Below are 15,315 nucleotides of genomic sequence, written 5' to 3'. Positions count from 1 at the left end.
GAGTCATTCTGAGAGGAAGGCAGTTTTTGTAGGTTTTGTTTCTTTGGATTTTTTGGCAGTATTTGAATTTCGTAACTTTAAAAAAAAACAAAAACTTTTAGATTTTTAGACTTAGGAATTGTGTGTATGTAAGTTTATTTTTGCCAAAACTTTCTGGGCACAAAACAATTTAATCTAATCAGCAGCTAAACAGCTGAGAGATGTGTTTGCACAGAATCCTGATTTAGAGTGCACTCACCCAACTCTGCAGCCCTGCTGAGCTTTTTAGCTCCTTTTAGCTTGTTTTGGATTTCCATTCCATGTATGGTTAAGTCGGAGCTGTCTGTTTCAACCAGCTAGGAGTTGATGGAGAGCAAAACACAAGAAAAAGGAGCATGAATAATGGATTTAGACATAAGACCTATTAATCCCCAGCCAGGGAAATCCAGGTATTACAGGCAGCAGGTAATAGCAGTTGGGAAGAAAAATAGCAACAATAGAGAAATACAAAATAAAAACTGAGTATATATATGTACATTTTATACAAAGGACTATATAAAAGAAAAAATATGTAAAAAATATATATTGCAACAAAGAACTATAAGTAAAATTGCCATAAAAATATACTTCCAAAAATGCTATAGAATTTCTACAGAAATTGTAAACTTGCTTAGATGTTGGCCATTAGAACTGTATAGCGGAAGTTCAGGTTTCTAAGTCCAGACCAAAAAAGTGACTAATGCAGCTTTAAATGTTGCAATTTAAGTTGCATATGTTTGCATTTAGGCAATTTGGGCAAATAAAACCTCCAAAACTGCTGCCAAAACGCTTAAACATACCAAAGAAAGCTTTACTTTGAATATCTCTCACACCACTGATTCTGGACTCATTTATTCTCAGAACGTGTACTGGCTTACAGATGTATCCAAACTCACTCAAGTCCACTGGATTCACTTCATATTTTGTCCTAAATGAATTTCCATAGTTTGATGAACTTTACGTCAGCAGGACTGAGAGAACAAAACCTTTAGCGTTTGACTGTATAGTCCCAAAAAGCAGCACTGAAAACTGTCTGACAGCACCCACATCCTTGAGATACCCCCTTCACATCATTTACAGAGCACGGGAATCGGTGAAAGAACAAAATATTTCAATGAAAATATAGGAAATCACCGCATTTTGTCCCAGCACTCTATCATTTCTCTGCTCAGCCTCCTGGGTTGAACCATTACAACGAAAGGGGGGGTGTTGTTGTCATGAATGCGTGTTCGATGGCCACTTAGATTTATACTGATCAAGAGGAGTGATATTTATTTATAGTCATATATTCTATGTAGATCTGATATTTTTGACGGTGTGATTAATGTATGCAAATTAGTCTCTTTTAAAAAATACCTTAACTCCTCCCACCTCAGTGGCGAGAATGGTCTATCCGGGAAGCATGTTCCAGTGTTTGGGGAAATGCCATAAACAAACTGTCTTTCCTGTCAACTTGAACGAGTGTTTCGTATTTCGTTTCAGGTCATTGCGTCAGTGAAAAGCGTATTCAACACGTCGTCTTGAGCAGCGACGTTTTTCGTGTTGTCGTTTGAACCTGCTGGACCACAGTCTCGGTGTATGTGACCCGGAGGGAGGACGTTTAGGCTTGACAGGTTTTTACAGATTGTAGTGACTGTAGCTGCACCGCTTTGAGAAACCATGTCTGATTTAATCCTGGTGCTCCTGTTAGTCGTGCTCCTGGTGTGTTTGCTTGTGACTATCGGGGGCTTCCTGCTGTACTCGGGGCTCCTGTCTGACGTGATTATAAAGACCGGGCCACCTCCTATCAAAAATGTTATCATTGCTTATAAATTCAAAGAGGGATCATACAAGGACTGTGGTGCAGTCTACACAGAGACCTGCAGCATTGGGCCAAAGTTGAGCACCATCGGTGTCTTCTACGATGACCCCAAGCAGGTGAGACCCCATCACTCAATACCTGTCTAACCACACAGCACCAAGTCTGTTTGTGTGTTTACACCTCATGACATAACCACAAGACCCAATGTACTTTGTTTCCTGATAAGATGTTACAGTTAGTAACAAGATATGCTTCATTTGACCTGGACAGAGTCTTAAAGGTCACACAAAGGGGTCGATGTTAAGCATTTAAAACTTAGATTTACACCTTTTCAGCGAGTATGCAATGAGTTGATGTTAGGTCTTGGAGATATGAAAGTGTAATGTAAACAGGGCTATAAACTGTCATAAAATTGTATAAAGTTCCCATCACAGTTTTCCAGAAACCAGTGTGGCATCTTTAAATGGCCTTTTTTTTCCAGGCTGCAGGCCAAGACCAAATTATATTTCATACATGACAGCAAATTGTCACATTTGAGAAGCTGAAACCAGCAGCTGTTGTGCATTTTTGCCTTAAACTTGACTGTAGGGCTGCAGCTAACCATTAATTTCATCAGTTTCTTGATTAATGAAGTTGTTTGATCTAGAAAATATCAGAATATGGTGAAGAATGTTGTGTGTTTTCCCAAGGCCCAAGAAGACATTTTGATTTATTTATTTGTATATTTAGTTTACAGTCATAGAGGAGTAAAGAAACTAAAAGATCCATTTTTTTTCTTAAAAGATTATTGAAACCCATTAATCTTTTATCATAATAGTTGGTGATTAATTCCATAGTTGACAACTAATCGATTATTTGTTACAGCTCTACTTGACTAAAATGCCAGTTCTCAAAACTGTTGCTGATTTATTGTCTGTCAATCAACTAATCCATTAATCAACCAATCATTTAGCTCTAAAGAACTGTTTTGTTTCACAATCTCAGTGAGTTTCTAATGTGATTGTCTACTTGTGATGTCAGAAGGTCGGGGACATATGCATGCAAGTGTAACGTACAGTATTACTAGGTGTAAATCTGTGTAATTCAGCATGTATTGCTCAAGGGGTTAAATGCACAAGCAGCCTTTTGAAGGAACTGAGGCTGAATGATGAAACCAGTCAGCTGTTCAATGCCACGTTGCACTGTTGACGTTTTTCCCCCTCTCATCTGTGGTTCCCCGGTGCTGCAGCGTTTGTCTGCCTCTGACTGAAAGATGGTAACCGGACTCCGCACTGGAAGGGCAAATACAGCCTCTTCACGTGTGTCTGGAGAGAGCTGCTAGACGTCTGAAAAAGTACACTTTTTGGTCTAGTCTAAACAGCTATAAATTGACAGTCACGGTCCAGATGTGACGATCAGTGAATCTCCCCTCTGCCGTTCTGGTCCTAATCCAAAACCAAATTCTCTGTAAATGGGCCTTTCCTCAGCTGAGCTCCCTGGTTGTCTCCTGCTTTCATTTTGCATTCCGCCGTTCATCACGAGTTGTGTTTTTAGTCAACAAGAGATGTCAGCACAACAGCTGCTTGTTAGACGAGAATGTTTGCTGAGTTCCCAGCTGATATGGGAAGAGTACACACACATATGGTGTGCCGTGTGGTAACATTTCTCAGAGGCAGAATATAGTCTATTTATGTCTCATTCCTGGATTCAACAACAAAATTAAATGTGCTCTCTGATTAGCTTATACTGAGTCAGTTCCACTGACATTTGGGTGCTGACTTTGTTATGGTCGGGTGAGTTAAGCCATCAGACAAACAGTATGGCAAAATGGAGGCTTTTGGCACGTCAGCCAAAAGTGCACAGTAATCCAGGCTGGGTAGCTGATTAAAGGGAAAGACTATGGTGTTCGGCAGTGTAGTTAGTATTAAGTCTTTTGAGTTTTATGGTTTTGACACCATATGATCGCTTGGTGTCTCTCATGGTGAGATGCAGCATTCAGCCATACCCAGCTGCTGAGCCAAATCATGATTTAGTTATCCTTTGTGGAATAAAGATTGTGGCACACTGGCTGGGCTGAGTGTTTGTCTTTCTGCTTACTGCTGCCAGTTTCTTTGTAGCACGCTGTCCTTTTTTCAAGTTTAGTGGAAACCCTGACTGTGAGTCATACCAGTGGAAACTTGTGGCAAGAGGCTCAAGAGGAGCTTTTAAAACGTTTCTGCTGGAGTCAGACTTTGTGGAGAGTCTGGATCATAAGGGGCCATTATAGGATGTTCAGAAGTCTCCACAGGAGCGGAGAGACTTATTTATGGACATGGATATGAAGAGTCTGTCCTCTGTGTCCATTTTGACATGACCTGAAGATGTACGGACGTCTGACCTCCTTGTGGAGAAAAGTCGGACATCACAGAAATAGATTAGGTGTAAGATTATTATAATTAACTGATTGACAGTTTAGGAGCCCAAACTGCAAATGTTCAATCAGACTTTGACTTGTAGAGCAGGGAACAGCCAGAAAAGCTTGGTCCACTGAGCCCAGTCATTCTCATAGTTAAACATTTCCACATGTAATAGTGAATAAAAGCGAATGGTTATGCATACAGTAGTAAGCTTTACATTTGTGACTGAGCCTTTATCACTGATGCTGTAAAGGGCTGTAATCATAGCTGTTTGTTTTGTTACATGACAATTTGTTGCCCCTCTTAGTTGACAGAAGCCAAGAGTCTGTTTTCTCACCACCAACAAAAGGAAGCTAAAATGGAAGGGATGCCATGTGGCTGAACTTTAGCTGAGATGGAATTTCTAGTGAATAGTAATCCTTGTTTTTATGTGACTGAAGTCTGTGCAGTAATTAAATAATAAATGTGGATTGCAGGAGGAGGTCAACTCTCCTGACTACTTGAATGATTTGCAGCGAATTTTGCAACTTGCTATGTTTAGACTTGACCTAAATACTTAATGTGGCCTCTTCATCTAGTATAAGCAGCAGCTAACTCTTTTCACAATGCTAACATGCCCTTGAGATGTGTGCCGTAACACATGTAATGATGGCACAGACCAGTCAAATCACCAGGTCAGAAAATATTTGAAATTCCGTGTGTGGACGTATCTGTGTATTTCTGCAGTCGCTCTGGAAGAGCTACATTTCACTGTAAATGATTGTGTAATTAATTAATGCCATCTCGCATGCATGGTGTGTCTGTATAGTCTGGACCACACCGGGTCTCAGGTCTCAGAGATGCAGTCATAGCCAGAATGATCTTCTTTAAGTGGTTACCATGGAGATTGCTGTTTATTATATTTAGAGGAAACAGAGAAGTATTTTTAAATGTTTCAAAATGTTTGTTAGGAGCATCTTAGTCAGTTGTATTTGAGCATTTATTAAGAAAAGATTGTGCTTTAGTGAGTACCCTCAGCAGTGCAGCTGTCCACCCCTTGCTGAGCGCTATATTCCTCATGGCTCACTGTACAGTACAGCCACTAGATGGCAGTGTTAGCATTGAAATTGAGTTGTGTGGGAGGTGGGCGCATCCTCAAAACCACATTGATCTTTATACTTAATTTATTACCATGGCACAAGTAGTGTGACTCAGCCTCTTATAATCCATTCAGTCAAAAATGAATTTAATCATTTTAAAATAAAATTTCAAACGAGCACAAGCGGCTGTGTTGTAATTGGTCACTGTGACATCAAACCAGTGGTTTTCACTCCTGATTCTGGATCCAGAGTATAGCTGGTTTTCAACAAATTGCAGTCATTTGCATTCACTCTGCATTCAAGTTGTAATCCAGCCCATGTTTAATGACTAGGATGAAAGCCAGCAGGACTCTCTGTCCTGAGGACCAGCTTTCAAAACTAACTACACCAACGGATCAAATTAATCATAGCATGTGGAAAGAACAGGCTTCTGTGTTTTAGTGACTAAATCCACTGTATATTTGTGTAGTCAGACAGCTCTTTGGGCAGCTGTGGACTGTTTGATTTGACTGGTCTGCACTGGTAAAGGTGGGGGGTTGACATCACCTCACCTCGCTCAGCTGAGGCACTTAAGGCAACACCAATTAGCACTAAATCGAGTTGCTCTTCTTTGTGCCTCTTGCCTGTCTATGTCCATTCATGCATGTATGTGTTTGCATAGACTTCTAATCGTCATCGCTTATTATCACAGAGGCCCGAGGGATTGAACAGTTTAGCAGTTTGCCTCACAGGGGTCAAGTCAACCGGACAGTGACCCGCAACATTGGAGGCTGCGCTTAAAACTCGCCAAAACAATTCAAGGCAGAGTCGCCTCAGGCTCCGCTGTAATGGGGCTTTGACACGAGTATTGAACAAATCCAAGACTGGATAAAGTACAAACTAAATCATTGAATTCCCGGGTTGGAGCCCTTTGTTGTGTCAGAGAATGGCAAGGAGTAAAAAATCCACTGGCAGGCTGCCCGTCTGCAAGTAATCTCCAGAGCAGAAGTCATTAATAAGAGTGGGCAGCAGTGAATGCTCAGAGGCCAGTTTGTGTGTCATGAAATGAACTACCAGAGAGGAAGAAACACAAAAACAAATGTAAGTTTGTTGTCCAAACAGAAGTGGTAGGTTTGTGCATAGACCGTTTATTTCAGCATTATGCTGTCTGCAGTAGATATGATCAAAGTTTGTCCACACTCGGTAGAACTGCACAGCAAACGCAGCTGCCTCTGACGCTTATAGCATGTTGTGTTTGTATCGGGGCTAAACTAGAGCTGCTGTTTGGTTCATCCTCTGATCTACTGAATTCCCACTTAGCTTTAGCTTCAGAGGCGAACCCGCTCGCGGCTCCCCGTGACAAGCAGCAGAAAATGAAATGTCGTGTAGACGTATATGGGAGTGGCAGTGAGAGATGAGGCGAGGCTTGGGACTGCCTTGGAAGAGGGTGTCTAAATTGGTAGGAGTCTGACTCACCTTGAGAGTCTCGCAGTGCTCCAATTCATCAATCGGAATTTCAGATCAGAGCGCCGAGCATCGCCGCTCTCCCAGTCAAATTTATTAGCATTTTACTGCCGCTTGTCTGTCGGCCGACAGCAACAACATGAAAGGGGGCCTTCTGGCAAGGAGTTGCCGCTTTTAAAGGTGGATGTAAAATGAGAAATAAATATGCTGATACTCTGAAGTCTGGTCCCACAAGTCTTCAAGTCAATATTATGCAAGATTGTGGACATGCCGGCTCTCCCTATAGTAAAGCACCCCATTAATGTTTATGGACATCTTTGCAGTGAGTGAGATGCTGCAAAACCAGAAGGCAGGAAGCCAGAATCTATTAAACGGGGAGCTGCTTTTTATCCTGCAACACAACTGTTGAGTGTATTTTTAGGATTCCATTTTGATCCATTTTCACAAATTGCGTAGAGAGAAAGACGTTTCACTACAGGCTGACATGTTACCGTTAGTCTGTGAGACAAGATGGTGAAGAATGCCTTTAAATCTTCTGCGCCATCAATCCTTTGACATGTATTGGCTCTTCACCCTGTGTTATGATGCGCAGGATATTGGATTACACAGGCGAATGTTTATCAGAGCAGCTTACCGAGAGCAAGGAGGTGGAGAAAGAGAGTTGAACATTTGTCGAGGAGGAAGTAAGCCTATGCAGAGTGGAGGCAGGAATTGATTCGTATCTCCTATTAGAGGAGATTATCTCCCTGCTCTGTGACATCTGGCTGGAGGAGTGCCACACTGTGTCCAGCTGGCCAAGGAGTGGTGAACCAGCTCAACAACTGTGGCGAAGGAAAACTGTGTCCTGCCTCCAGCAGGCTGCTTATCCTCGCCAGTAATTATACATGCCAGAACTCCCAGGATGCCATGTGTAATTACCAGCTAAGTCTGAGCACAGCCTAAAGGCACCAGGCTGCACTTGGTGAAAGAGAGAGAGACAGAAAAATAGATTTCCACTGGCTCCTGACTCAAGGGGCCATTGGGGCCCACGCCTCGTCACTGCAGAGGATGTATAATCTGATTTAGGTGCTTGAGCCCCCCCGTTCCAAAGGAGGACATATTGATGTTTGCAGTTTGAAATTGTCGTCATTATTTTCTGGCATATTCGAGTGGCTTCATATATCGGTCAATGTGCAGGTCGGTTTTTCTTTGTGTCCAAATTGTAAAATGAACTTCACCGCTTCCTTTGCTAAATCACTTTGCATTAACTGCATCACTGCAATTGCTGCTCCATTAATTGAGCTGCAAACTGCCCCACCACAGCGTACCTGCCGTCCCAGTGCTGTGCAGCCCAATTAGTTTCAGTTCCCTTCCTGGTGGCTCTTTGTCTCTGCTGCCTCGGCAGCCTGCAGGGGGGGCGGATGGCTTCCAATCAGCTGAGACAGGTTATCGCCCTGACACACTGAGGCGAAAGGCAGCTCTCGTGGTGAGATTACTTATCCCGTAGTCTTCTGTTCTTCTTGCTCCCCATGTGTCAGGTTCTCCGCTTGTTCATGGACGTTCCCTAAACACCATCTGTCTCGTTGTTCCAGATATAGAAAGGAAATGATGCTGTGAACCACTGAACAGAAAGATATAGCTCCCCAGCAAAGGCAGCGATGTGTATTGTTTGTGTGATGCATTTATCCAATGCAGTTGGACTATAGATGAAAGATGGTTTTTTTGGGGGGGCTGTTACGTGCTCTTCACAAAACGGTGTGTTCTTTATGGGTGCTGTTTTTGCTGCTTGTCAGGCTTCACTGCAGATGTTGATGTGAAGATGGAGTAGAGGTCCAGAGAGGCTCCAAATCTGCAGATTTATCGACTGCAGTGCGGCGAAGGACCCTTCTACAATCACAGCCTCTTAACTCCTGCCTGACATAATGGTAAAGTCAGTGTGCCAGCAAGAGCATGAAGGGCAAGGCTGATGTTTCGCTCTCTTGCATTTTTTTTATTTCAATGACTTTCATGCTATGAGGCAACCTGTAAAAAAATAAACAGCAAGAGAAACATACGTATTGATTTGAAGTTCTTGTTTTCTCTCACACAGCAACGCCGCTATGTTGACTCTACATTGTTTGTATGGTTTGTGTAAAAAGAGAGCTGATGTTATGCTCTTTCAATGTTAATCGCTCCCACGCTGCTAATTTAGCTTTGCATTTGCAATCGTTTGGCAGTTGTGTTTTAATGAGCATAGTAATGGCCCTCGGTAAGGCGGAGTACGGCATGCTCATTATGGTCTCTGTCTTTAAGTGACAGTAGGCCAGAGTGTTGGCTGCTTGCCTCGTTGGTCCCTGTCCTCCCTAACCTGCTCACGCTTCACAAATGGCCGATTGTAAATGGGGCTAGCGCTCCAAGCAACGCAACCCAAGTGGTGATTGCTAGTAGGGAAGAGATGCAGTGCCAAGAGGAGGAAAGATGAAGAGAGTAAATCCTCATTACGTGGCTGCTAATAAAGAATTACCTCTGTCAGCCTTACCTTTTTATTGTTGGAGAGCCCTCATCCATCAAAAAAGACCCTTGTAGCTTCAAGCAAAGAATTGCTTTTGAAATTACTTTCTCTCCCAACAGATCCTTGGAGACCTGGCTTAGGGGACTCAGGTAGAGCTGGGAATGGCACCATTTGTGAGGGAAAGCCATCTTAGAGTCCCGTGAGCCATGGGTTGGCTGTATATGTCTTTTTCTCTCCATTTTAATGAGCTCGCTTAGCATAGGGAAATACAGAAAATGAATGTTTCCCTTACATGAGCTCAGCAGAGACGTATTCAGATGCAGATAGCTTCGGCGTGCTTTCAGAGGCGTCTACAACTCACTGTTAACTGAGTTGTTTTTTTTTTTTTTTTTTGTTTTTTTGCAGCTCGGCACAGAAACGTAATATGTCAGTGTTCAGTTTAAGAGGTAAAAGCTCCACAGCCTCCCCATTATCTGACTCTCTGCTTCTCACCGCGGCCGAATCAAAAGCCCCAGTCGGCTTTCCTCAGCTACCTGTGAGAAATGGAGTCACCCGCTCTCTTTCAAAACCCAGCTTTGGCAGCAGCTGACTTTTGGAGCGCTGCTGCCCAGCGTGGACAGCATCTGAGAATTTCTACCTTTTCGCGGTGTTAGAATTTTTAGACTCAAACGTAACAACTTTGGTGGGGAAGACAAGACAAGTACATGGAGTGGTGTTCCTCTCTTTCCTAATTGCCTGGAGTCTCTGGGGTGTGTTATCTGGGGGGAAGCAGAGATGAGATGCAGTCAGGGCTGCTGTTTGTTCCTGCCACTGTGTGGGATGTGAATGATAGCTGGAGCCCTGAATGATATCATTAGTGAACTACTGGTTTGGCTAACACACTCCAGTCGATCAGTGCGGAAAGCATGAGAGATAGCGAGATGGTGAGATACTGAAGCAAGACTGTGGGAGGACAGTTGTTATCCCCTCTGTGTTTGAATAGCTATTGTTGCATCTTATCATAGACCGCCAGCGTTGACGTGGAGTAGCTGTGGACAGCAGGCTTGTTGACAGCCCATACGTTTGATGCATTCATGTAGAAAGAGGGCAACGCAGAGCAACCCCTACACATAAATCTGTTAAATGAGAACACATAAAACGCAATTCAGTTGTTTAAAAAAAAAGGCCATGAAACAAAGGTGTTATATTAGTCTATTTAATCATTCATTATTGATATAGGCATGATATGATCACATTGTGTTAATGTTTTACAAAATGACACTGTCCAAATGAATGATTCCAGGTTAAATTTGATTTAAAACAACAGTTTATAGTATTTATTAATTCAAGATTTACCTATATGCAGAGTTTTGTATTTCCAGTTTGTCTTTATATTAAGGCATATTTATGCACCATTAACTAGTTTCTTATTAGCATGCATATTGGTAGCATATTAACTCTTTATAAGTTGTATAAAGCACTTATTAATGCCTTATTCTGGGGTTTGTTAAGGTTTCAATTCATGTACAGTGTACATGTACATTTCCTTACTCTCAATAAGCAGTAATCAGGAGGTTATTGAGGAAAAACTCTAGTAGGCCCAGTAATTGTAGAATATGGTCATTCTTATTAGCATGCATATTCATGCTAATGAGCAGCTAGTTAATAGTGAATATATGTACCTTAATATAAAGTGTTACTGTGTTTTGCATGCATTTGACAGGTCATGATTAATATAGATGTCCACCGCCATGCTAGCAGAGTTGTGAGGCTCAGGCACAGCAGTACTTTGAGTTAAACGCTAATGTCAGCATGCTGACATGCTCACAATAACAATGTGATGCAATGATGTTCAGATGGTGTAATGCCCACCATGTCCATTTCAGTTTAGCGTGTTAGCAAGCAAGTACAGCTCGAGGCTGATAATGTCATTCATTTTGCAGGGAATTAGCCATGGACTTAAAGTAGTGGTCACACTGAAATTTTGACCTGATGATGGAGCTAGATGAAAATGAAAAGGATCATCACAGAGATACTAATTCATCCTGATGTTTTTTATACATTTTTATGGCAATCCGTCCAGTAGTTGTAATTACTAGAAGAAAAGTCAGATGATCAAGTCAATGATGTGTTTTTGTCATCTTATTTAAAACTCCACCCTCATGTTTTAAAAATATAATTTCTTCCATATATGTTGCGAGGATTTAGTAGAATTATGTGTTTATGATGAATTATTCTGACAATGCTTACACAGCCACCGTGTTGGTGTTTGCAATGACTCATTGCCTCATTGTAAACAGATGCATTATATCTCATGCTGCCATGAATGAATAATTCCCTGTCAAAAACAGGCGATCTGTGTTCTCTGACTCGCTGTTTAACATGGTGGCAAGGGTGTCTGTCAGGTGACAGAAAAGATCATCTGCTCAAGCTGAACAGGCGCTGTCAATCATTATTATTACCACATGATGCAGACATGAAGAGGCCATGAGGGTTAGGGGTGGGGTGATCAAATAGATTTATCTCAGCCAGGGAGTCTCACCGGCAACCAACTGCGCTGAATTACGCCAGAAAAGCTGCCGTATGAACAAAGTGGGAACCGTGCAGTGCAACAGCAACACAATGCAGTCAAATATATCCGTGAATGTGAGAAATGAGATGGAAAAGAAGAGAAGGTTGTGGCGTTGAGATGTGATAATTATGCGAGAATGCCAGGGACATGAAGATGAGTGTCGCTGGCTCCCATCTGTGCCCCCTCAGTGCCAGCCCTTCACAGACTGCCACTGCCACAGAGCAGAAACCAGCAGCAAGTCTTAGAGGAACATACCAGGGTACTTGTATGTTTGATCCCTTTTACTACAAATGGTATACACTCTATCTCTCTCTTTTTTTTTTTTTTAACTTTGAAGGGCGCTAATCCTGCCTTCCAGACAGCCACTGGTTCCTAATTCTCAGTGCCGAATGAAAAACAAAGAATAAAAAAACAACTGCGGAGACAAAACTTGAACTGGGAATTCTATCACACTGAAGATTTTGTTTGTATCAACATAACAGCACTGATATGTGATCTGCCAATAAATTATTGGCCGTTCTCAAGTCAGATGGAATGATTACAATTTATTTTACCCGTGCTTGTCTAGAAGTTCGGAAACACATACTCTAAATTACCATGGCAACACCTAGAAAATGGTGGGCAGAAACGTGTAAAGTGTACTGATGTGATTTTTAGTAAACTGACAAAAAGGTGCAAAAAAAAAAGCCAGTTTAGTCCTTTAACAGCAGCTCCCACTCTCCATCTGAAGCTCTACAGACAGGCTGCAAAGTGTCTGCAAACAGATGTGAGTGGGAGAATCTCTGTCAGATCCTCCTCTGACTGACAATTTGCTCAGTGATTGTGATTGCTGTCTCTCTCTCATCTGTATGCAGACATGTGGGCACATTAAGAAACATTATTATGGTGGCAGAGGCGCTTTGTAGTGAAGTACGTAGAACCTCCACGTCGGCTCCCGTCTGCTCTCCTCAAGCGTTATCGCGATCAGTCCCTGCTAGTTCCGGGGGTGCGGTTCTGAAGCCGAACCTACAAATGCTGCAGTGTTGTCGGCCAAATACCTCAGTATTGATATTGTGAAGACTTATTTCTATAATATTAGTAGGTAGGAGGACAATTATGTATGGTTGGGAGAAGTTGGTAATTGATATCCACAAATTCTTTTCATGCAAAACACAACTGTTGTCTGGATCCAGACCTTTAAATTCACCCCCTCCATCGCGCTCAGTTGACTGATTCTTCAGAGTCTGACATCGTGACGTGAAACAGTGGATTCTCGTTTAAAAAATAGATGATCCAGTGAGCGCCAAGGGGGCACTTATGAGGAGCCAACCAGCGCCACGGGCGGGGCTAAGACTGTTGTCGAGTGCTGACAAGCCATGGAGGAAACGGTCAGACTTGCCAGTGCTGATAAAATACAAATCAAGATTGGGTTGCTGCGTTCCCTATATATCGCCTCAAATGTTTTCACAAACATATTTTGGTGTAGTGTTAAGATGTGATATGAGAACGTAAGCAACTAGTAGTAAGCCACACTGGTCCAGTGTGTCCAGTTACGATGGTCTCTAGTGACTCAAGTCCAGTCCCTCTCTACCACAGACATGGTTTAAAGTACAGCCAACGTCAGACTGAGGATGTAAACGCAGTATAATGAGTTAAGAACTCTGTCTGTTATCAGGAAAACACAGAAAGAGTTATAACTTGTAATATTTTTAATGATGTTTGCATGAAGCATTGTGTAAAAAGTGAGTAACAGGCACAGTTTGAACTGCCTTATTTGTGGGAAGTTTAGCAGAGCTGGCAGCCCTCTGTCGGGTGACACGTGGCAGACTACATGAAGGTGCAATGTCTCCACATCTTTCAATCAAACAACTTCTATTTGTACTTCCACACGTGTGCAGTTCTGTGCTGATTAGAGCATTAACCACGCCGCTCACCTGTTGTTATTAATAATTATCTGTCCTACAGAAACACATTGTTCCTCCAACAGTGGCCGTCAACCTGCTGTTTGACGGTCGTATAAAAAAGTATGAGTTTCTACTGGTGTGAGGTGACTCACTGGAGGGTTTAAGTGGCTTTCTAAATGTTTGACACATACCCATTCTTTCCCCCTCTCTGTCCACTCAGAGGCCGTCAGAGAAATGTCGCTACGTGGTGGGCAGCGTCCTGTGTGAGGGTGAGGAGAAGCCGGATGAAGAGCTGCAGAAGCAGTATGAGAAGTTTGGCTTCAAGGTGTTTTCTCTGCCTGAAGTGAGCCACGCTGTGACCACCAGCTTCCCCTGCACCACCCCTCTGTCTCACGTGCTGGGACCTTACAGGGTCTACCCGAGGCTCGCGTCCTACATCGAGGTACAGATAATATGACGCTGTTAGCACAAAGTGGATGTACCTGTACTCGCTGGAGTCTGTCTCAGGCTCTTTTGGCCACATAGTGTCAGGATTGATCTCTTATTGAAAAAGGATCCCTGAGAAACACGGGTGTAAAGGTTTGAACAGTGTGCATGTCTCCCGTGTTTACAGCTTGTCTCCACTTTTCAGTGCAATGTTTCTTGTTATTGTCGTTGCTTGTGCCTTTGTTCGCCTCTCACACATGAAAAAATAAGACAGGAGTCTTCTTTTCTCTTCCTTTTATCGCAGTGAATTGCAATCATCTTGCGATCCTGTCTGTCCTCTTTTCTGCTTCCTGCTTGTCAAAAGACCCTCACTCATGTGTTGTTTAATTCATCACATGAGCAGATGAGGTCCTTAAAGTAGATTAAGAATAGATGAAGTAGTAGGGAATGAAGGTACGTCTGAGTCCTGCGGCCCATATGCTGGGCTGCATGTCCTCAGGACAGGCCTCAAAAAGCTATTGACATTTACTGATGACATTTACCCACATGGATTCATTTAGGGGCATCCCACTGCATGAATAATGCTCCACGTGTGCTTGTATGTGAGTGCATGCACATGCGTGCTTGCAAGCCTGTCCATCTGTTTATTTAAGCTTCTGTCTCTTCACAGGAGGTAAAAAGTTCCCAGTTGCCACTCAGAAAACGAGGCATTATGTGTTCCCATATTCACCTTCTGTGGGTGGAACAAACTTTCCTTTCTCATATTCATCATAGTGGAAGACGGAGAGCACAAAACTGTACGATGGCGGGAGGTGACTCATTTGAGTCCTGAAATTCATTGCCGTTCCTCTCGTTTTGGAAACCTTTTTGTATGTTACCAATAAACTGCAGTATTTGAATTGCCTGCACGAACCCAATGCTTATCAGCATGTGATGGTGCCATTATGCCATTGGAGTCGTGCTTTACTGTGTTGAGTCCTCCATCTGTTGTTGTGTTGTGACGCACACAGGAAAGTAAAGGGGCAAGGACTCTGCCGATGGCACCGTTATTGGCTGTATTCAGCTGTGCCAGCATATCAAAGCTACGCTAAAGATAGCATGTGTGTCGTAGGCAGACCATTTCTGAAAGGTCTCAGTTGTATTGTTGACTTTCATCCTGGCCTTGTCCCAGAGTTTTTTCTTCTTTTTTCATTGGTAGCTGAAATTCTTGGCACTGATGACAAAATTTGGATTTTGCAATGTGTTCTTTTTGTTCAAAAAACACTACAG

The 15,315-nt window shown here is 42.7% G+C and overlaps 1 protein-coding gene across 1 annotated transcript in view; it reads left to right on the top strand.

The window, feature by feature from the left end:
• Positions 1-1,442: 1,442 nt before the first annotated feature.
• tex264a (testis expressed 264, ER-phagy receptor a) overlaps positions 1,443-15,315 on the top strand; it is a 70,717-nt gene continuing 56,844 nt past the window's right edge. Inside the window, exons 1-2 of the mRNA XM_041954206.1 lie at positions 1,443-1,935; positions 13,841-14,062. Of these exons, the coding sequence (XP_041810140.1) occupies positions 1,678-1,935; positions 13,841-14,062 (480 nt within the window). The 5' untranslated portion in view covers positions 1,443-1,677. The remainder of the gene's footprint in view (positions 1,936-13,840; positions 14,063-15,315) is intronic.

Source organism: Chelmon rostratus, chromosome 2, assembly GCF_017976325.1.
Source record: "Chelmon rostratus isolate fCheRos1 chromosome 2, fCheRos1.pri, whole genome shotgun sequence".
NCBI classification, from domain to species: Eukaryota; Metazoa; Chordata; class Actinopteri; order Chaetodontiformes; family Chaetodontidae; genus Chelmon; species Chelmon rostratus.
Note: the sequence above shows the minus strand (reverse complement) of the source record. Positions and strands in the feature narration are given on the sequence as shown.